This window comes from Drosophila willistoni (assembly GCF_018902025.1).
Source record: "Drosophila willistoni isolate 14030-0811.24 chromosome 2R unlocalized genomic scaffold, UCI_dwil_1.1 Seg167, whole genome shotgun sequence".
Taxonomy (NCBI): Eukaryota; Metazoa; Arthropoda; class Insecta; order Diptera; family Drosophilidae; genus Drosophila; species Drosophila willistoni.
This window is the reverse complement of record NW_025814050.1, coordinates 18,093,239-18,113,559: the sequence shown is the minus strand read 5'-3', so window position 1 is coordinate 18,113,559 and position 20,321 is coordinate 18,093,239. Positions and strand designations below refer to the sequence as shown.

The 20,321-nt window shown below is 36.0% G+C and overlaps 9 protein-coding genes across 10 annotated transcripts; 5 read left to right on the top strand and 4 right to left on the bottom strand.

Annotated features, from left to right (window-relative positions):
* Nucleotides 1-2,050: 2,050 nt before the first annotated feature.
* On the top strand, nt 2,051-2,428 carry LOC6642375. Its single transcript, XM_002065298.4, has 2 exons — nt 2,051-2,136; nt 2,200-2,428. Exons 1-2 carry the CDS (start codon nt 2,066-2,068, stop codon nt 2,357-2,359), a joined length of 231 nt encoding a protein of 76 aa, XP_002065334.1. The 5' UTR covers nt 2,051-2,065; the 3' UTR covers nt 2,360-2,428.
* On the bottom strand, nt 2,360-4,232 carry LOC6642374 (NADH dehydrogenase [ubiquinone] flavoprotein 1, mitochondrial). The gene is made up of 4 exons (XM_002065297.4): nt 4,153-4,232; nt 3,595-3,951; nt 2,705-3,539; nt 2,360-2,648 (listed from the first exon to the last, which is right to left on the bottom strand). Exons 1-4 carry the CDS (start codon nt 4,229-4,231, stop codon nt 2,450-2,452), a joined length of 1,470 nt encoding a protein of 489 aa, XP_002065333.2. The 5' UTR covers nt 4,232; the 3' UTR covers nt 2,360-2,449.
* A 266-nt stretch (nt 4,233-4,498) lies between these two features.
* Nucleotides 4,499-5,430, top strand: LOC6642373 (uncharacterized protein ZK945.8). The gene is made up of 2 exons (XM_002065296.4): nt 4,499-4,765; nt 4,834-5,430. Exons 1-2 carry the CDS (start codon nt 4,582-4,584, stop codon nt 5,136-5,138), a joined length of 489 nt encoding a protein of 162 aa, XP_002065332.1. The 5' UTR covers nt 4,499-4,581; the 3' UTR covers nt 5,139-5,430.
* LOC6642372 (F-box/WD repeat-containing protein 5) lies at nt 5,133-7,978 on the bottom strand. The gene is made up of 3 exons (XM_002065295.4): nt 7,291-7,978; nt 5,632-7,089; nt 5,133-5,570 (listed from the first exon to the last, which is right to left on the bottom strand). Exons 1-3 carry the CDS (start codon nt 7,777-7,779, stop codon nt 5,487-5,489), a joined length of 2,031 nt encoding a protein of 676 aa, XP_002065331.1. The 5' UTR covers nt 7,780-7,978; the 3' UTR covers nt 5,133-5,486.
* A 211-nt stretch (nt 7,979-8,189) lies between these two features.
* Nucleotides 8,190-9,853, top strand: LOC6642371 (glutaredoxin-like protein C5orf63 homolog). Of its 2 annotated transcripts, XM_002065294.4 has the most exons (3): nt 8,190-8,378; nt 8,448-9,308; nt 9,371-9,853. In XM_002065294.4, exons 1-3 carry the CDS (start codon nt 8,353-8,355, stop codon nt 9,669-9,671), a joined length of 1,188 nt encoding a protein of 395 aa, XP_002065330.2. In that variant the 5' UTR covers nt 8,190-8,352; the 3' UTR covers nt 9,672-9,853. The 2 variants fall into 2 exon arrangements, with proteins under 2 accessions (XP_002065330.2, XP_023031431.1); XM_023175663.2 differs by lacking the exon at nt 8,190-8,378 and having other exon boundaries at nt 9,112-9,198.
* On the bottom strand, nt 9,734-10,694 carry LOC6642370 (farnesol dehydrogenase). Its single transcript, XM_002065293.4, has 2 exons — nt 9,862-10,694; nt 9,734-9,796 (listed from the first exon to the last, which is right to left on the bottom strand). The coding sequence occupies exons 1-2, from the start codon at nt 10,624-10,626 to the stop codon at nt 9,755-9,757; spliced, it is 807 nt and encodes a 268-aa protein (XP_002065329.2). The 5' UTR covers nt 10,627-10,694; the 3' UTR covers nt 9,734-9,754.
* A 368-nt stretch (nt 10,695-11,062) lies between these two features.
* Nucleotides 11,063-11,820, top strand: LOC6642369 (prefoldin subunit 1). Its single transcript, XM_002065292.4, has 3 exons — nt 11,063-11,212; nt 11,321-11,463; nt 11,522-11,820. The coding sequence occupies exons 1-3, from the start codon at nt 11,183-11,185 to the stop codon at nt 11,727-11,729; spliced, it is 381 nt and encodes a 126-aa protein (XP_002065328.1). The 5' UTR covers nt 11,063-11,182; the 3' UTR covers nt 11,730-11,820.
* On the bottom strand, nt 11,736-12,615 carry LOC6642631 (protein-lysine N-methyltransferase CG9154). Its single transcript, XM_002065291.3, has 2 exons — nt 12,204-12,615; nt 11,736-12,140 (listed from the first exon to the last, which is right to left on the bottom strand). The coding sequence occupies exons 1-2, from the start codon at nt 12,499-12,501 to the stop codon at nt 11,764-11,766; spliced, it is 675 nt and encodes a 224-aa protein (XP_002065327.1). The 5' UTR covers nt 12,502-12,615; the 3' UTR covers nt 11,736-11,763.
* A 56-nt stretch (nt 12,616-12,671) lies between these two features.
* LOC6642630 (Krueppel homolog 2) lies at nt 12,672-18,224 on the top strand. Its single transcript, XM_002065290.4, has 5 exons — nt 12,672-12,796; nt 15,109-15,374; nt 16,421-16,670; nt 16,730-16,863; nt 17,599-18,224. Exons 2-5 carry the CDS (start codon nt 15,133-15,135, stop codon nt 17,819-17,821), a joined length of 849 nt encoding a protein of 282 aa, XP_002065326.1. The 5' UTR covers nt 12,672-12,796; nt 15,109-15,132; the 3' UTR covers nt 17,822-18,224.
* The last annotated feature ends 2,097 nt before the right edge of the window (nt 18,225-20,321 follow it).

The following is a 20,321-nucleotide window of genomic DNA, read 5'->3' as shown; positions in this document are numbered from 1 at the left end:
TATTTCCTGAGACTAGGAGAGCTAATATCACCAATTTCGTATGTAAACTTAATTAGTATTTGGCTGTTTTAATTGTTTTGAAAGAGTCAGACAAAGTGTCAGGTAAAGTGTCAGGCAAAGTGTGTCATTTGACTCATCTTTATGTAAGAGTGTAGATTAGTTTTTGTAGACCAAATGTGTCATCATGTGAAATCTAATTGTGAGAACTACTTTTAGACCAAATTTGTCAATGTAGGGAGAAAAGTAGAATTTTAACGTTTTTTTTTGACCAAAAGTATCAATCATGGTTTACCTTGATGTTTCAAAACGTTTAGTCTTTAATTTTTTCATTTGTAGCCTATAATTTATGATCTTGTAATCCAATTACTTGACAACGTAATTCCTTTCACCTCAATGCTAAGGACAAATGTTATTTTATTGTTAAAAGGGCACAAAAATTTGGATTTTTTTTTTTTAACTTTGATTGCTTGCAGCTCATAAAACTTACATTTTTTTGCACATAACACATAAAGTTTATCATTGTAAAGGCCAATTCAATATCTTTCGATTCCCAATTACATTTATTTTGGGCATTACGGTTCACGAGGTATATAGCAATTTATGTGCCAAAAACTAGCTTTCCGCAAATATCTAGAAAACAGTGCTTAAGAAAAATGAAGTAAGTAAGTCGTCTCGCCGACTTTGGTATACCATACACCAGTAAAGCAAATATTTCAAGCATTTTCACATGCTTCTTACAAGCATATCTTAGTATCTCGCTCACTCAATCATACGAGCACCCTAGCGCCCCCACCAGCCAACGGCCAACTCCAGCCTTATGGAAAAACGTTTATATGCATAACTCGACTGTTTTTTATCCGATTTTGATCAAATTTGGTATTTTGATAGATATTAGTATTAAATTTAAGTGTGCCAAATTTGATTGCATGAGGTAAAAAAATACGCGAGATAATCAAGTTTTTCAAATTACGGGGGCGGAAATGGCGTGGCAAAATTTTTATACATACAAAATGTGTGCATTTACTAAGCAAATATACATACCAAATATGGTGTCTCTAGCTGGAATAGTTTTTGAGATAAACGTTTTTTTTAAATTGCGGGGGCGGAAAGGGGCGTGGCAAAAATTTGAAATAAACTTGATCACTCTACATACTACACGAGTCTACATAAAAAATTTGGTGGCTCTAGCTCTTATAGTCTCCGTGATATAGGTGTTCATACGGACAGACGGACAGACGGACGGACGGACGGACAGACGGACATGGCTAGATCGACTCGGTTGTTGATCCTGATCAAGAATATATATACTTTGTGGGGTCGGAGATGCTTCTTTCTGCCTGTTACATACATTTTGGCGACTTTAATATACCATTTCACCCTATGGGTGTATGGTATAATAAGCGGACTTCACCATCAGATCTTCGCCTTGAATTCGGAGATTAACTATTCGTGTAAACTAGTTTATAAGACGAGGCTTAGGCGATTAACATTTTGCCTTAAAAAAGTCGCAGAACTCTTTCTTCAAGAAAAACAATTCAAAAATTCTATGTTTTGTTAAGCGGTGTAAATATTAAGATCATAATTAAATGATGACAATGGAATTTCGCTGCATTAATAATTCATAAGGCCATTATTTAAATTGAATATGGAAAAATATTTTAGCTAGATTACATAAAGCACACGAATTCGGGATACCCTTTGACAAATAAATGTAATATTTAAGGTCAAGAAAAAAATAGGGAGTTTCATTAAACATAATTGAAACTAATTACAAAAAATTTTTGGGCTCGCTGTTTTTTTGGATACACTATTCATATTCTTCATTATTTATAAGACTTTAAAATTAGAAACATTTATTTCTATATAGTGGTTATACCTTTTTAAGCATCTCGGACTTTAGGGTATAATAATCGAAGCATCTTCCAGGTGTTGCATAAGATTTGCATATACAATAAGCCGGATAGAATGACTTGAGAAATGTTCTCGACTTTAGAAAAGAAATTTTTACATTTGTTGCTTAAACGTTGAAGGCAGAGCAAGCATCTAGAGAAACTGATTAATAATTATGTTTTTAAGATCTTTCATGATTTGTCTAATGGCTATGTGGGCGATCCTGCAGTGTGGAGCAGCCAAAGAGTAAGTAGGCTCTTGATGTAACTTTCAAAAGAAGTGTATACAAATCCATTTAATCCTCCATAGATATCAATTTATACCCGCTCGCTGTGTGGATCATCCTGGTGTGGAGCAACAAATCGGTGGTCCTTTGAGCCTGTGCAGTTTTCCGCCAAAATATCAAACAGCCGATGCCGAGGATATACAGGCTGTAATTAAGCATATTAAAAGCTTAAATTTAAATTGATTGGGTTTGGAGAATATTACATTTTATTTTTGCATAGTAAACGAGCAAATAAAATTAGCTATAACATTATTTCATTGTTGTTGTTTTAACTTAATTGCTGGCTCGTTTTGTCTGCTGTCCAGCATGCAGTTGCATACGCTTCTCGATTTCGGGCCTAAAGTGACGAATGAGACCTTGAACCGGCCAAGCGGCACCATCGCCCAACGCACAAATTGTGTGTCCTTCAATTTGTTTGGAAATCTCCCACAGCATATCGATTTCAGCGGGCTGAGCATCACCTTTCACAAAGCTAAAAAAATAGAAATTGATAAAAATGATATGGCAGAAAAGTAATATCTAACTAACCGTGTCATGATTTTGTTCATCCAGCCAATACCCTCGCGGCATGGCGTACATTGACCGCAACTTTCATGTTTGTAGAAGGAAATTAAACGAGCGATAGCCTTAATCACGTCCGTTGACTTGTCCATCACAATAATGGCCGCTGTGCCCAGAGATGTTTGAGCCGCAATCAAACCATCGAAATCCATAATCACATCATCGCAAACACTTTTGGGTATAATGGGTGTTGAGGAACCGCCAGGAATGACACCCAATAGATTATCCCAACCACCAGTGACGCCGCCGCAATGACGCTCAATCAGCTCCTTTAGCGGTATGGACATTTCCTCTTCGACGGTGCATGGATTCTTGACATGACCAGAGATATTGAATAGTTTCGTGCCCGAATTACGAGTACGACCGAAACTGGCGAACCATGGTCCACCGCGACGGCAAATACTTGGAGCCACAGCCACTGTCTCCACATTGGTGACAGTTGTGGGACAACCAAAGACACCGACATCAGCTGGGAATGGCGGCTTCAAGCGGGGCTTACCCTGCTTGCCCTCCAGCGATTCAATCAGAGCGGTCTCCTCGCCGCAAATGTAGGCACCAGCGCCGCGATGCATGAAGACATCAAAGTCATAGCCGGTGCCGCAGGCATTCTTGCCAATGAGACCGGCCTGATAGGCCTCAGCAATGGCCAACTGCATGTTGGATGCTTCATTGTAGAATTCTCCACGGATATAGATGTAGGCTGCTTGGGCGCCCATAGCACGACCAGCAATAAGACAACCTTCGACCAACTTGTGTGGGTCATGTCGCATAATATCACGATCCTTGCAAGTTCCAGGCTCACCTAAAAGTTACACATTATAGATATATATAAGAATAAGGATCTCAGTTCGTCTTACCTTCATCAGCATTTACGACCAAATATTTGGGACGTCCATCCCCGGGCTTATTCATGAAAGACCATTTCATGCCACTGGGGAAACCAGCTCCACCGCGACCACGCAAGCCCGATGTCTTAATCTCATTGATAATCCAGTCGGGGCCCTTCAGAACAATCTCCTTGGTCTTGTACCAATCCCCACGCTTCAAGGCTCCCTTAAGTCGCCAATCATGACGTCCATAAAGATTGGTAAAGATGCGGTCCTCATCGGCCAGCGGACCGAATTTGGTCTTCGTCTGTGGTGGTGGTGTTCCCGGTGGTGGAGCTTGAGTGCTCTGTAGCCGCTGCAACTGCAGACTGGCAGGCAAAGCCGCAACTGAAACGTATTGAAAAGTTATTTTTTTACATCTCTGCACAGAGTTTGTTTTGCTATGAGCAAAAATTATGTAATAAAAACTTATTGATTTTAGCCACTTAACAAGCTTAGTGCCACTTGACTTATATTTAATTATCAAGCCTAGAGCGCGTTTTAACTAAAAAGCTATCAGGTTTAACTAGGTTTATGGCCTTTATTTACCAATTTGCGGTTTTGTTAACAAATTAAATCGCACAATTGCAGCCATTATCGAGGTACGACTGACAGCCAGTGTTGGCATAAAAAACTAACGTAAGATAAAGTTAGCGTGAAACGGCTAAAAATATATTGATATTGTTTAAAACATATTTAATAATCAAATTGAAACCTTTTTGGTTTTATTTATGAAAAAATAAGACATACTATTGTAAAATAAATATTATTTTTTACTAATCGCAATAGTTGGCCACTAAATTAATTAGTTATGAAAATGTTATTTAGCCTTAAAACTGCTAAAGCGGCACACACGACACATTTGACACTTGACAGTTAGAACTAGTGATGAACCATCATCATTTGGGTACTTGCCAACAGTAACGAGTCACATTTAACTGAAGATGAAATAATTTTTAGTTCACAATTAATTCCAATATGGCCCAAAAACCAATAGCTGAAACAGGCAGCTCAACTAAAACACTCGACGAAGGAGATGCCAATAAAGAGCCAGAAGCACCAACACTTCTATTGCGTCTAGAACAGCCACGCGATGAACGTCGGGTGGTATTTCATGCCGGAGTCATAGACAATGAGCATATGAATCGCAAAAAGTCAAAATGTAAATTTGAATTCTTATCATGTTTACTTAGTTACGTGAATGAAAACTTTCATCTATTGGTTTCACAGGTTGCTGCATTTACAGAAAACCTTTGGCATTTGGCGAAAGTTCCTCCGAAGACGATGAGGATTGCGAGCATTGCTTTGGACATCCCGAGAGGCGCAAGAAGAACTCCAAAAACCACAATCACGATCACAGTCATGATCATGGCGATGAGTCGTGTCCTTTGGCGAGGTCCAACGAAGATCCCTCAACGTCAACACAAGCAGCAACAGCAGCAGCAGCTGCTGCTTCCTCAATTCCTTCCGATACACCTGCTCCCACACAGGAGGCACCAACCCCGGATGAGTTTGAACGACTAGCTGAATCTTGAAACAAAAAAAACCTTTACACACTTTAATCTTATACAAAAACTTTAACAATTTGAACAAAATTTTGTTTATCCTAATAGATTGTTCTAAATTCTGTTTCATAGCTTCTCTATAAAAAAAAAAACTTGAAACAAATTTTTACTTGTTAGTCAACTTTTGCCAATAACAATTAAGAACGCTGTAAAATTTTAGGGAATTACGAATCAGAATTGAGAACAACATCATTATGCATATACAGAGATGTATTATATTATATAGAACACAAAAAAACTAAACCACTGAGATATATCAAAATTAAGTTGTATGTTTCATGGTGGGCAGGCACTTGGTTCTAATTCTTAGCAAACCCTTTAATTTTTGGGCTTCAATTCGAAGGATTCACTTGTATTGATTGGTATATTCAGAATTCGACATTTGGCCTTTGAGCGCCAGATCTGTAAAGAAACAAAAATCATGAATTTTATGGCCTAATACGGAATTCAAAATATAGTTTACCTTAATGCTATAATCATCACTGGTGGTCACAAGCATTTCCGAATCTCTTGGATTGAAAGCGACACTGTTCACTACATCGGAGTGCCGAAATTTCGCCAAACTGATGCCATAATAACGATCCCAGAGATAAGCATGATGATCCTCAGCTCCGCTGGCCACATACTCCTCGCAGCAATCGAGAAAGATGAAAAAACATTCGGTGCTTGGTGTGTAAGCCTTGTGGGCCTTTAACATATTTCCAACCCGTTTAAGGGTCATCAAATCAATTACATGTATATCAATCTCTTGGGCTATGGGCGGAGGTTCTAATGGATTTGTTATGACATAATTCTTTGGCCATGGCCGCGTATTTACATAGAGATATCGATGATCTGGACTGAGGGCCATACCAATAATATGCCCATGAAGATCAATTACTTTGTCCACCAGATCGAAACGATCTTTAACAGACTCATAGTCCCACCAATCGGGATCAGTACGTGGATGTTCTTGTTGTTGTTGTTCGGCAAGTTTTTTGGCTGCAATACGTTCCCTTAGGCTTGGACCAGGATCAAGTTTTTTCGGGAAATTAACATTACGTATACGCTTTAGGCCAATTTGGTGTGGTGTAAATGTTTTTGAACCAGTGGAAAAGATAAGATATTTAGGCACACTATTCTCCATTTCATCGTATTCCTCATGGACATCCATGGCCTCATAATCATCGTCCTCATCGTCATCAGTCGAACTGGATGGCTGTTCATCATCTATGCTAGCAGCCGCCGTTCTATATTCATCTAGATAATGTATGGTGGCATCTCCCGCACCCGTTTGCGAATATTTTCTCTCCTCTATGTCGGGCAGAAAATTATCCTCCGGCGTGGTACTCCTAGTATGCCTTAAACTAGCTGCATGGGACAAAGGATTCCCAGCGGAAGATGTAGAAGCCTCGCTTTTATCTACCTCATCAGCGCCTTGTGGATTTTTTCCCTCTCCCCCTAATGCCGTAGATTCATCTAATAGCAGAGGATCGTTGCTATCATCCAACCATGGACAACGAGCCACCATTATGGCTCTCACCGAACTGGCATTTCGATTATAGAACTTGTACAATTGATTCATTACCGGCACATGTTCGGAATCAATTTCCTGATTTGCCTTGTTCAACCAGAGCACGGATGTGCTCACCAAATGAGCCAACCAATGCAAATCGCCCGAGATCAGATATTGATCGCTGAACCATGTGCCAAATATATCGTATGGTCGATTTACGACACGACAGCGTAAATGTGACTCAGTTTCACCCAAATAGAAAACAGCAATCTCTCCAGAAGTAGACTGCGGTGATCCGAAATGTACTCCAGAGACGAGTAGTAATGTATCGGTCTGATTGAATTGAGAATATTGTGTATACTTCCAGCTGAATTGCTTCATGTTGTGCGCATATTTCTCCCGGCAAGGATGATCAGCGTGCCAGATCTAAAAGAATTACAAGAAGTGGAATATAATATACATAAAACTCAATAAAAGGATACTATAAAGACAAAATATATAAAGATATACATACATATGTATGTATGTAATGTTCAAAAAGGTACAACAACAAAAAAAGTTAAGACGACATTGCAGATAAAAAAATATAAGACTAGAACAAAGAAAATAGAAAATTGTTAAACTCACTATTACATAGCCATCCTTGGAGCAAGTGGAAAACATTTCACCATTGTGGGCAAAACTGACATGTAGCACCTGATGCGTATGTCCATGATTATGCTCTACAGTTGGCTCCAGACGTTGCGCTTGAACAAAAGGTGTATGGACGGATAAACGTTTATATTCCGAGTGCCAACTTTCGGCATTCGGTTTAAGGGGAATGCTTGGAGAGGCTCGAAACTGTTGATGGAATTTACTCCGCCATAGTAAATCATCGTGGGCAACATCGTTCCATCGACTGCAAGTTGAACTCGCTTGAAGTAAATCGTAAACACTCAAGTACTTAAAGATCTTCAATAGAGCTGGCTCTGGCAGTGCCCACCAACCATAGGGACATTCATTTGAGCTAGCCGTACTCCGGCTGCTCTCAGACTCGGAAGAGTCTGAAGACAAAGACCTTTCATTTGGCAAAGTTTGCTTATTTACCAATCGTGCCTTTTTGAAGGTCACTTCCATTGCCACAAATGTATACGATTTAACTGATGGGCAATGGACTTTTTGGATCGATTATTATCAAGTTGTGTTTAATTATTTGGTAACTATTAAATAATAACTGGTTTTTTAAATATGTTAGGGTAGTCCTAAAAATTGAAAGTAACTTTCTCCGTTATTGTTATTGTTGTCGTTTTTTTTTTTCTTGGCAACCCAGCAACTGTAAAGTAACATCTGTTGAAGGCCAGCTGGTGTTGATCGAAAAATAAATCGATTTTAAAAGTTTATACGATGACAAATAATTTTAAAATATAACACGTCAAAGTTATAAGTGTTTTTGTTTATATCTGTAAAATTAACTTTTTTGAATCAAAATATGCTTTGTTTTGTTAATCAAATATGCTTCAAACCTTTTTATGTCGTTATAACGTTCGACTATACAAACAACCAGTTATCGAAAACAACGCCGGTAAAGCAGCTTGGTCACACAGTATCTAAATTGAACTTATTTTTTATTTATTTATTATTAGAAATTTTGAAATTTATCCCAAATTTATTTTGAAAAAAGTTTAATTTATTTATAGTGCATAATAGAAAATGTTTCGTGTGCAGTCACCAAGAGGGTTTGTTGGAATTGGTTCAATAGTTTTAAAACAAATATGTATAAATATATTTTCAAACAAATATCACAGATTTTTCCGCCTTTGCCATCATATAACAAAGAGAAATGCTATAGTTATTGCGGCAGCAGTTCGCACCCCAGCACCCACTGCTATCAAGGAAGAGAAGTTAGCAGGTTTGGTAGTAGATGAACTGGTAAAAAGAACTTTATGTCCTCGTGAGGAATTTAAAAAGTTGTTTATGTGCGCGTCCAGTCAGTGCAGCAGTGAGCTTGAAGGCATGGGCAAAGAATTAGGATTGAAGAGCTGTCAAACGTTTAAATTGCAGAAAGATATTTGTTCGGCTGGTGCCGTACGAATGGCATTGCAATCACTTCAAAATGAGGATCCACAATGCATAATCACAGGAGATTCGCGTTGTCAAGGGCTAAAGCTACCGCCCGAAGGGCTATTGGCCAGTGAGGTAATGAGCGAGATAAAGCCGGTGGTTAGGCGGAAAAAAGGTGATGATAAAGAGAATGAGGAGGTTCCAGCACCTGTTGAAGCAGCTGCCTTGGCCTGGACCACATATGAAAATGCGGACCGCCTTCAATTGCAGCCATTGGCCGTGGTACTAGAATTTGTTATCGAGGAAAATGACGTGAAGACCCGTTATAAAATCGATAGGACTGAACCCATTATAGCTAAAGCAGTCCATAATTGGCAATTCGTCACAATTGCCGAAAAAGATGCAAGCCCAGGGCAAATACCACGTCTTCCTGCTGATATAATCGCTCAGCTCGAACCACATCAAATAGGCATTCATGAAGCTCAACATACTACGGCAAGTCATTTGCTTACGCATTTAGTGCATTCCCTTCCAACTGGCCATCTCGGTTGCGCAGTCATAGAAACTCTTGACGGTAACCGTTTGGTGTTGGTTTTAGAAAAATTGTATGTTTTTTGATCTAACAAGTTTACCGTTTTATATAATTAACTATTTTCTTTTGTTTTAGATATACCGAACTGCCACCGGGTCATGTTCTGCCTATACTCACACTTTACACAAAAGAACCATGTCCGCTCTGTGATGATTTAGTTGCCCAATTGGAAGATAAGTTTGCCGGTCAATTTGAACTCAAAAAGGTTTTCATCGACAAAAAGGAAAATGTACGCTATTTACGCCTTTTTCGCCATGATATTCCGGTTCTATTTTTCAACGGACAATTTCTATGCATGCATAGACTCAACGAGGATGCTTTGACTGAGAGACTAGCTGCTTTTAAGAACGATATGGAAGCATCACAGATGGACTAAAGATGCATAAATAGTTACATTTTATATTGTTATTCTTTTTTATTTTTGCTTCGGCAAAGATACAAAGACTTTTGGTACAGGCTTTAAAATAGTTCACCCATTGGCTTAATGGTGATATCATGGATCTGTAAACATGAAAGTTTGTGAGTCAACTGGGTGAATAAATCGTTTAGATATTTAAATATCTCACCTGTACATGGGGTGGCGTTCGTAGGGCGTAGAGTACGGCATCCGCTATATTCTCTGGCTGTAATCTAGCCATATCCTTGACATAGAAATGTATCTCTTCGGGAAAAATGTTTGTATTGACTGCGCCGGGGCAGATACCGGTCACACGCACTTTTTTTGTATGCAATTGAAATTCCTGACGATACGTTTCGGTTAGGGCTGTAATTGCGAACTTCGTAGCTGGATAAATATTGAACGATGGCAGGACATCAATAAAATTGAGTACTTGCTGACCAGCAATGCTATTAATTATCAATACATGACCCTCTACATCACGTTTAAGCATATTATTAAATGCTGCACGGGTACACCAAATAACAGCCATCACATTCGTATCGATGACTTCACGTAGTTTTTTTGTATTTCCTGGTGTCACCAATTCAGTTTCACGAGTTATTCCAGCATTGTTTAGCAAAACATCGGGTCCTTCCAGCTCCCTTTCGATCCAATCGAATGAACTTTGAACTTGATCCTCATTGGATACATCGCAACGAAGCGGTATAAATTTTGACTTTAAATTACTGGGCAAACTCTCCTTTAGTTCCTTTAGTTTGGCTTCACGCCTGGCAAGACCAACCACACGGAGTCCGGCTGCCAACATTGCCCGAGCAGAGGCGGCACCGATGCCGCCGCTAGCTCCAGTTACAACAGCCAGTTTGTTGTGCCACCGTTCCATATCGATGATAGAATGAAAATCTGATGCAAACTGGGAAGGCATTGTGGGCATGTAAGCAGTTGCCCGGCTTCCTTTGAGGAACTCTATATGTAGGTTAATACAGGTTAAGCTTTAGTCTAACGGTCATCTATTAGTGATGACTTTTTTGTGTGGTAAATGCTACAGTTGAAAAGTCCAAGTAAAGTTTAAAACTATTGTTATAAAGTGCAACAACAATTTTACGAAATTAAATAAAACTTAAAAGTAATATTTAAAAGGTTTCTCTGTATTATCAAAATATTATAAATCTAGCTTAATTCACTGAAGAATTGCTATTTTACAACATTTTTTAATGCGCCCAGATTGAAAACAGAAAAAATTAAATGCAGAAACAATCTTGCTTACATATCTTTTTATATATTTCAGTTTTAAAATCCCCCAACGGATTTCAGAACGTCCCAGCAACAAACAAAAGTGAGTAAAATCTATCGATAACACTTTGCTGGCTAAAATTGTCATCACTGAAAAAATATATAAGTTCTTGCAGGTGTTGAATTTTGTTCAAATTTCTTATAAAAAGAAATAAAATTAACTTAAGCTTATTTATCCCAAGAAATAAGTTAGAAAAATGGCACAAATGGATATGGAATTGAAGAAGGTAAACATCTAAGAAAGCTAGTAAAATGAATCAACCGGCTCTGAGCGCGTGCTTATTCATCTCAATTCATATCCCCACCCCCAACCCCTCCATCCCTTTCTCACATAGGCCTTCACCGAGATGCAGATTAACAAATTGGAAACCACAAAAAAGATCAATATGATTGATATGAAATGCGATATGGTTAAGACTGGCAAACATAAATATCAACTAACGGAAAAGGGCACCAGTGATTTATCCGATGATACAAGGTAATTTTTAAAAAAATTTCATTTGGTCTAAGGTCTAAAATTCGTTTTTTCCATTTAGGGTCTATTTGTCCGTGGGGCGTATGTTCCTGCTGACCGATGTACAAAATATGCGTGATGAACTGAAAGTCAAGAAGGAGAAATGCGACAATGCCATCGAATTACTTGAAAAGAAGAAGGAATTTCTGCAAAAATCACTAAAAGATCAAGAAGATGGCCTACGTGAATTAGTCCAACAACGCAAAGCGACGGATTCCAGCGCAAAATAGAGTTCATTTTATCCACACACACACATTTTTTGCTTTATTTATTTTCACAAATTGTATAATTGTCTAAATTAAAGTTGGCATAACTAACGAATTCGTTGCCCAAATTACGTTCATGCTGAGGGTGAAATTTGCATTTATGGACTGGCAGCAAAGCAGTTAACCAAGGTTCAACAACCTCACCAGAGCAAAATATTAACTTGGCATTACTATCCTTACGCTGGAGTTTAAGGATAATTTTTGACATCTTTTCCATGCACTCTTGGCTAAGAAATGGTGGATCAGCTATGATTAAATCATATGAATTATGATGTGACTTTAAATAATCGGCATTTTGGTCTATACAATTAAAGTCGTAATGAACAAAATCAGATCCGTAGGCTTCAAATCGTCTGTCGTATTCAAATATATGGACTGAAAAATTATTCAAAGAATGTTAACCAACTTTTTAAAATATATGCCTTGAGATAAAACTACCTTTATCATGAATATCTTTGATATTCTTATACAAGGAAGGACAGGATAATAAGGCTATCGTAAAGTCTTTATCTCCATGCTCCTTTACCAATTGTCTCACTACATCGCGAAGAGTAATTTTTGTGTGTTCGCTATACCAGAATTGGCTAAGTTGCCAATCTTCTTCAAACTTGGCTTCTCTTCCAGTTTTGTTTACCACTCGCTCTTCTTCATCGGCTTCACGTTTGGATCGTTCGGCCAGAAATTCATTTAAAATGGCCAATGTATCAGCGGGCAGTGCAATGTCATCATCATCCATAATTTTGCTTTTTATACATAAACTTAAAAACAATAAACTAAAACGTGTTTGAAACGCGCCGAAATAAATAACTTACAAGTTGGAAAACAGCTGATGACCAACTTCGATGACGACAGAAGTGAACTGTGACTGTACTATCGATAAGTCACCGATAGAAGAAATTTATTTATCGACGACACGAGACCAAAAGACGTAAAAAAATTTACGTGCAAAACGCGTTTTTATTTCATTTTTTTCATTCACATTTTCACAAGAGACCCAACAACAGTGCTGTGCGTTTGTTAATTTTTGATTGGTAAGTGTAGATTAAATAGATATTTAATAAATATTTTAATATTTACCACAAAGCTAACGTCTGCGAGGGTGTAAGGCGGGGGTACTTGCACATTAGAGATTACCTGTCCGCCGACTTTCTTTATGCAGTAATCACAGCAACCCAATTTAAATGAAGCAATCAGCCGACTCAATAACCCAATTTACTAACAGAAAAATATCAAAAATATGCAGGTCTTCTGAGTCCAATGGCCAGCATTTTATTGAGAAGGGGAAACCATTCAATTCACAACTTTTTTTCTTGTTTCATCGAAAAGGGCTACTGCATTTGGAGCGCGGCTCGACATCATCATCAAATTTGTATGTGGCTTTCGTATATGTATATGTATGTATGTAGATATATGTATGTATATTCAGACGAAGTTCAACAAATGTCAATCAAAACAATTTGCTAGTTGTTGTTGCCGTTAATTTTTGTCTACCTCTGACGTGGTCATATATTCCCTTAGCATAGAATTTCATCATTTGAATATAAATTCATTTATAATTACTTGTCCCAGTTTTTTTCAACTAAAGGACCTTCTGAATTAAAATCAATATTAATTTCATATAGCTGCAACTTGTTCTTTCACTCATACTAGGTAAATTGACTGTTATCTTGCATTTTAAATGAATGTTTAATGACCAGCCAACCAAAAGTGCTTATCATATTCCCAGCAACAACAAACACTCTGCCTACGCTGCGCCGTCGCACTTTATGGTTTACCTCGGCCAACACAAAGAAGTTTCCTACTCTCACTTACACTCTCTCTCACTCTTTATAGGATTGGCCACCTGTTTGTTTTACAGTTAAATGTTATGAGTCTCTCTCTCTTTCTCTCTCTCTATAGTCTCTCCAGTCTGTGTTGTGTGTTAATATTTTGACAGGAGTTGTGTAACAACTTACTTACATTTACTTACACGCACACACACACACACACACACACATTGCGCGGTTAGTTGTTAGTCAATTGTGACATCTCCACTTGTAATAATTGATGCGACTATCTTATATACCCTTTAATCGTTGTCTGTGTACCCCTGGCATACATTAAGATCAGCTTAAATCTCGTCTCTTTGCGCATGCCCATTACACCATCTACTTGAACTCTGGCAGGGTATTTCCTAGTCGACCTTTTGACAATATTTCTTTTTTGTTGTTGTAAGACGTTTATTTTATACACAATTTTCATTTTGTTTAGTAAGCGCTTAAGTTAATTGCTAGCTTTTCGTTTGGTCATTGTTAACAAACAATTTGGCACTTTCTGCCAGATTCGATTGAAATTTTTAATTCAAGTGAAGTTTTAAGTACTTGTAATTCATCTAAATAAGGAAATTGTATGAAATTTATGATTTTTTATGGCAGCAGATTATATTATTATGGACTTTATACTAAAAACAGTATCAATAGGTCTTAAAATTATTTAAACAGCTGTCCTAAAAAAGAGAAGCTCATTAAAATTTCAGCTGTTTTCTACTTGGAAATTGTTGTATTTTATCAAAAATGTATTTTATCCAAAAATTGTTTTTGAATTTACAAAAGATAAAAAATATGCGTGACTCATAAAATTCGCAATTTTGTTCAACTGTCTGGGGAATTTTATTTCTAAAGGCAAATCAGAAAATGCCCAAAATTGGCGATTACAAAAAAAAGGGGTTTTAATTCAATATTTTTTCTTTTATCAAGCCAATGATTGTGAGACTGAGAAGATTAAGCACATTTTCTCCTTCACATTTGATTTAAACAAAAGCAATCTAGCTTAGAGTATTTCATATTCGTCTATAAATACTTTAATTGTTAAAGGGTCATAGAAAAAACTTGCCCCTAGAGTTCAAACTCATTTTGAACAGGCAAAAAGTGTTAAAACAATCACGCCCCCTTTTCTTGCAGCTTTCCTTTTGACTGGTTTAAGAGCAATAAAAAAAAAACCAACTGACCCGACTCATAAGTTTGAAAAAATTGTTAATTAAAAGCATAGCGCGTGCCATTTGAAGGTCTCTTAAAAAGTTATAATTCATGTTGAAAATAAAATACTTTAAAGGGTTTCAAGTTTTTAGAAAGTTTTTGCACAGAAATTTTTCGGAGAAATTAACACGGTTTTTCTTTTGAAACCAGCTCGTCAGTCAGTTAAAGTTTAGCGCCTTATCAGAAGCAGTTAAAGTTTAGTCATTAAACATTGCCGGGCGATAAGCAAAGCTATTTTGATAAGGCGTGAATAAAATTAAAGGTAAAAAGGTAACCTTAAAATAATTTCTTACTCTTTTTTTTTTGTTTATTCATTACGATTTTTGCAGTGATTGAAGTCAAATATCATCATTATGAGCACATCGAGTGATCAGACACCACGCTTTGATAGCGGCAATGGAGACTCCACCGAGAACACATCATCCCAGCAGCAACAGGAACAACAACAACAGCAGCAACAACAACAACCACAAACACAAAATGGAACAGCAAAATTGTTACAACATTTCCAGACAAATCGCATCGATTCAGCATTATGGGCATTGAGAGCGCTGGTCATTTTCTTTGCTGTCAGCTATGTGATACCCATTTTCACGTAAGTAAAAGGGAAATCTCTGGAAAACCCCATCGAATGACTAGCAAAAATTTTGCATTTTTGGATTACTACATCTTTGGGTGGTTTTTATTTGAGTCGCAAGGTGCTTAAGTTGTTGCTTAAGACCCTTTACTGCCTTAGCAAGAGTCTTCATCTCGAGGTTTTCATTTCGAAACTATAAAGTAGAGAAAAATTGATCAAATCTATATACAAACAGTTTACTAATACCTTAATTATTATAGAGTTTAGGTTAATAAGGAATACCACAAATTCTCCATCTGCATTAGAAAAGAGTTTAAGCACGTGTCACCTTAAAAGCTAAGGAATTGATTGACTTCAACATAAAGTGTTTAGTCAAAACGTTTGGGATTATTGTCACCAAGATGTCGGTCAATATGATATGGATATGTCTACTTAAAACCACAAATTAAACGTTCACGTTAAAATAAATTAAATCTATCATAAGTTAGTTGAATGAATATCATTTCGTAACCAATTGAAAGACAGTGATTGATCATAGATCATGAAAAAATCTAGAAAATAGTTTGGTAAGAATTAAAAGGGCGTAAAGGCAGACGAAAAAGTTTGAAGTTTATTTGAATGATGTGGGTGTGTCCCCTTGGACTCCCTTCTCGGATTGTTACGATTCTTATTGCCTGCCAAGTTGATTATAAAGCAGTGTCTATATATATATTTATACGATAGAAGCCCTAATAATGCTATCAAGTGAATTAAGTTTCAACGACTTGTTGATCTTGTAATCTGAGTATTGTAGGGAAAATTACATTATACGCAATACTAAGCAATTTGAAAATTAAGATGAAGCCAAGGATTCCAAATAAATTTTAAATCAATTTTCACTTTTGCTTTTCCATATCAATACTTTTGCCATAATTATACTACAATTCGTGAAACATAAAGGGTATTACATAATAATACACATTTAGTTGGTCTTTACTTAGTTTATCTATAGGTAGTTCAACCAGGGATATTTACTTGTTTTAACAGTTTGCTTAATCATATTTTGTTTATCTTTATCTTTTTAGCACACAACAGAGCGCTTTTAGTAAAGTTCTATTGGCCAATGCGGCCATCTCGGCTCTTCGTTTGCATCAACGTGTTCCTGCATTTTCATTTACCCGGGAGTTTGTGGCACGTCTGTTTGCCGAAGATTCATGGCATTATATGATGTATTCGTTGATCTTTTTCAATATACGTCCCTCCCTGCTGGTGCTTATACCCGTTGTACTCTATTCGGTTCTACATGCATCTAGTTATTCGCTCAAATTGTTGGACGTAAGTGTTAAATTCTTATTTTTAAAGAAGTATTAACTAATATTGATTGTTCATTGCAGATTATTGGTCAAAACTCTTGGTGGGGTGCACGTTTCATTATCTCAATTGTGGAATTCCAGGCTGCTAATATCTTGAAGGCAACTGCTTTCTGTGAGATCTTTATAATGCCTTATGCCATTATCCTAACATTCATGTAAGTAGTGGTAGATTACCTTTGGGAAAAGTATATAAGATTGATATGAATTATCATTTTGTTTGCTGTTATGTGAGTTTCGTTGGCTAAATCATTGCAATAATTTTGTTTTTTGAAAATATGAAGCCGAAGATAAGTTATAGAACAATTCCTGTCATTACTATTCATGTCGTTTACTTACACAATGCCAAAACTGTTTCAAAATTGTTGAATTTTAGTTTAAAACTTATAAGATTAGAATGATATACTTAAACGAAGAAAATCTGTATACTAAACACTTTCAGGACATCCCTAAATATTCCTTAGAAGGCAAAATTTCTTTTTTCAAAGGTTGAAATCTGTCTTAAATACAGTTGTTACAAATTTTATCTTTATTTGATGATTCTTATTCCTATAACGAATAAGTTTCTGGATTAAAAGAGAATTTTAATCATATAATACTACTTTGTTAAGTATTCAAAATGCATTAAGTCAATGTTTCATTAGTATTCATTTAGATTTAGACAGACTGTTGACAGATCACATACATATAAGATACATATCTAGGTCGGATGTATTCTAAATCGATCCTAACATATCACACAGCCTACCTTGCAGGTTGAACTTTTGATGATACAAAATTAAATTAACGCTAAGTAAATAAGATTGAAGGCTCTTATTTTGATTGATATTACATTTTACCCTTATTTATATCTTATTAATTTATATTTATATTATATTTATTTTACATTTTAGGAGCCATGCTGGTCTGATGACACCAATCATTTACTATCAGTATCTGGTTATGCGTTATAGCTCACGTCGCAATCCCTATCCACGTACTGCTTTTGCTGAGCTTCGGATTACCTTTGAAACTCTGGCTGCCCGATCACCACCACCTGTTGCGAAAATTATTCGAGGTGGCATTGGTTTTGTTAATCGTTTGGCGCCCCAGCCTCAGCCAGCTCCAGCGCAATAATAATGCATGGAAATTGCATAAAGATCAACAATCAGAAATGACAACCCCAACAACTAAATAAGTTTATTTAACAACAACAACAGCAACAAACTAAGAAAACACTATACGAAAAAAAAACAAAACAAAAGAAGAACACTTCAGCCGACGAGTTTAGGGGCCACCCGTTTTATAAATTGTTAGTGAAACAAAACAAAAAAAAACAAAATTCTTTGCAACTTTATCGATATTTATTTAGTTATATATCAATTTTTCTCCTCATATCTCCCTTTTCGATTTGTGTTTCTTTCGGCATTTAGTTTATCAAGTTTAATTACTGCACACAAAGTGTGCAACAATTTCAAATTTTTACGAGTGCGTATTATTAACATTATTAAAGAGAGAGTTAAAAAAAAAAACAAACAAACAAATATTTTTATTTAATTTTTTGTGTTTTTAACTTTAGTTTTTTTTTTTTTGTGTGCGTATTTTATTTAAACTATAGAAGAGAAGACAAAAAAAAAAAACACAGACACTGGACTTGGATGGTTGGGTTACCGATCAAAATATATACATATATTTTTTATTAATGTGTAAAGTAAAGCAAACGAAAATGAAATAAACATTTAAGAAAAAAAACTATTTAAAATGGATCAAGTTTAATGTTTTATTCATGTTAAAGTTAAATGTGTGTAAAGAGCAGATTTAGACAGATTGAGCACAGATTTTTTATGTAGTTCAGATGAAAATGAATAATTTTATTACTTTGTGTTGATTGTAATAAACAATTTTAATTGTAACAAATTTTTACAGCTGCTTGAAATGTAATTGAAAATATTCTTTAGTTTCATATATTTATTTTATAACTTCAAATAGTTGACAAACATTGTACCATTGAACAGATTTAATTTTTATCACATGGGTTCATAGGTCAAGGAGCCATTTTTAAGATTTTGGGTCGATTATGTTAAAAAAAAATTAAGTGTTTTTTTTTTATTAATTCTTCCAAAAAAGAAGAGCAAATTCAGAAATGGTAAAATGCACGCTATAATTTCCTAGTGTAATGATCAAAAGAAGGAAAATGATTGGTTCTCAAATGTTTTTTTGGTATTGGAAACGAAAAAATGGGAATTTAAATGCGTAAAAAACAAAATATTTATATTACTTTGGATTAAAATTACATTTTCTAATTTAAAATACAATTTTATTCTTTGTTCTTTTCAGCCCATAAAAAGTTATGAATTTCGAACATATTTAAGTGAAATAAGGTATTTACGTTTTGAGAGAATTTCCATATGTATTTACATATATTTGTTTGTATGTGTAAGTAAAAAAAAGGGAATTAAAACAAAAACGCACATCAATCAATTAATTAAAAGACAACAAATTTAAGAGATATGCAAATAAATTCTTAATAACAATCCTTAATAATTATAATTATTTCTGCATTAACAAAAAACCAATTCGAAATTGAAAAAAGTAAATATTCCAGCCGCCACAAAGTATGCAATACAAATTTTCACTTTCCATTCACAGAGGCTAACCGAGTTCCCTGTTAGTCAATTTCGCTTTCATTTTGATTGCCAAGGCCCAAGCAAGTGCAAGTTGCGGGGGAATTCGATTCTTTGCGGTGCCAGAGGGTGTGGCACAACAACCCCCACCTCGCCCCATCAAAAGTAAATTAACCAATTTAACTACAACATGTATACCATATCTATGCTGTTAGATTGTATGTGTGTGTGTGTATGCGTATTTCCAACAAACCAACCACCAAACCTCCTCTCTGCATATCTAGCAAATGCTCGAACTTTCGGGCGGTCGGTGGACACCATAAAAGTTGGGGAAGTGTAGCTTCCGATTTTTCCTCAACAACAAAAAGTTCAATGAACTTTCTTTTGCTGCGCCAAAAAAGAACTTTCTAAGAAGGGTGTGTGTGTGTGTGTGTTAAGTGCGGGAAAATCTCTATTACAGTGAAAGATATAAGAATGGGGAAATGGCAGAAGAAGATGCCGTCCATCCAACAGCATAGCCAGTGAGCCAGTCGATGGTCCCTCCAATGGTCTCGATGGTCTTGTCGATGTTGATGGCAGCAGTGTCTGTTGCCTGTTGACGGTTTCATGGGGTTCTTGAACTTTCCCTCGGGCAAAGAATTTACTGTATATCGTTTTGTTTTCCTTTAGCTTATTTCATCTTGAGTAAATATTGTAGATATATATTGAAAGAAAACATTGGGAAATTTTTGCTTCTTGCTTTAAATATAGTATTTTTGACACCCTTCAATAGCTTACTGGGCCAATTTTGACATGTAAAAAACATAAAGTAGAGATATTGATTATATTTTAATATTTATCTATGAGGAAACAAAGTAAAATTAAGTCGTTTTCTGATAAGGTATTTAAACGTTTACAATTAAAATAAATCATTATCATTATTCAAAATTAAAATTAAATGTTATTTTTAAGATCCTCATCTGGAAGACCCTAAAAGGTCTGCTAAAAAGTTAAGAGAATAAATTTTTAAAAAG

Coding starts and splice junctions, on each gene's coding strand:
- LOC6642375 (XM_002065298.4), top strand. CDS start 2,066: ATGTTTTTAAGATCTTTCATGATTTGTCTAATGGCTATGTGGGCGATC. Junction 2,137..2,199: donor CAGTGTGGAGCAGCCAAAGA/GTAAGTAGGCTC, acceptor AATCCTCCATAG/ATATCAATTTATACCCGCTC.
- LOC6642374 (XM_002065297.4), bottom strand. CDS start 4,231: ATGCCAACACTGGCTGTCAGTCGTACCTCGATAATGGCTGCAATTGTG. Junction 3,952..4,152: donor GTTAACAAAACCGCAAATTG/GTAAATAAAGGC, acceptor AATACGTTTCAG/TTGCGGCTTTGCCTGCCAGT. Junction 2,649..2,704: donor ATGAACAAAATCATGACACG/GTTAGTTAGATA, acceptor CTATTTTTTTAG/CTTTGTGAAAGGTGATGCTC.
- LOC6642373 (XM_002065296.4), top strand. CDS start 4,582: ATGGCCCAAAAACCAATAGCTGAAACAGGCAGCTCAACTAAAACACTC. Junction 4,766..4,833: donor GAATCGCAAAAAGTCAAAAT/GTAAATTTGAAT, acceptor TTGGTTTCACAG/GTTGCTGCATTTACAGAAAA.
- LOC6642372 (XM_002065295.4), bottom strand. CDS start 7,779: ATGGAAGTGACCTTCAAAAAGGCACGATTGGTAAATAAGCAAACTTTG. Junction 7,090..7,290: donor CCAAGGATGGCTATGTAATA/GTGAGTTTAACA, acceptor TAATTCTTTTAG/ATCTGGCACGCTGATCATCC. Junction 5,571..5,631: donor GTGATGATTATAGCATTAAG/GTAAACTATATT, acceptor GTTTCTTTACAG/ATCTGGCGCTCAAAGGCCAA.
- LOC6642371 (XM_002065294.4), top strand. CDS start 8,353: ATGTTTCGTGTGCAGTCACCAAGAGG. Junction 8,379..8,447: donor CGTGTGCAGTCACCAAGAGG/GTTTGTTGGAAT, acceptor CAAATATCACAG/ATTTTTCCGCCTTTGCCATC. Junction 9,309..9,370: donor GTGTTGGTTTTAGAAAAATT/GTATGTTTTTTG, acceptor CTTTTGTTTTAG/ATATACCGAACTGCCACCGG.
- LOC6642370 (XM_002065293.4), bottom strand. CDS start 10,626: ATGCCCACAATGCCTTCCCAGTTTGCATCAGATTTTCATTCTATCATC. Junction 9,797..9,861: donor GAACGCCACCCCATGTACAG/GTGAGATATTTA, acceptor TCATGTTTACAG/ATCCATGATATCACCATTAA.
- LOC6642369 (XM_002065292.4), top strand. CDS start 11,183: ATGGCACAAATGGATATGGAATTGAAGAAG. Junction 11,213..11,320: donor TGGATATGGAATTGAAGAAG/GTAAACATCTAA, acceptor TTTCTCACATAG/GCCTTCACCGAGATGCAGAT. Junction 11,464..11,521: donor GATTTATCCGATGATACAAG/GTAATTTTTAAA, acceptor TTTTCCATTTAG/GGTCTATTTGTCCGTGGGGC.
- LOC6642631 (XM_002065291.3), bottom strand. CDS start 12,501: ATGGATGATGATGACATTGCACTGCCCGCTGATACATTGGCCATTTTA. Junction 12,141..12,203: donor CAAAGATATTCATGATAAAG/GTAGTTTTATCT, acceptor ATAATTTTTCAG/TCCATATATTTGAATACGAC.
- LOC6642630 (XM_002065290.4), top strand. CDS start 15,133: ATGAGCACATCGAGTGATCAGACACCACGCTTTGATAGCGGCAATGGA. Junction 15,375..16,420: donor TATGTGATACCCATTTTCAC/GTAAGTAAAAGG, acceptor TTATCTTTTTAG/CACACAACAGAGCGCTTTTA. Junction 16,671..16,729: donor ATTCGCTCAAATTGTTGGAC/GTAAGTGTTAAA, acceptor TGTTCATTGCAG/ATTATTGGTCAAAACTCTTG.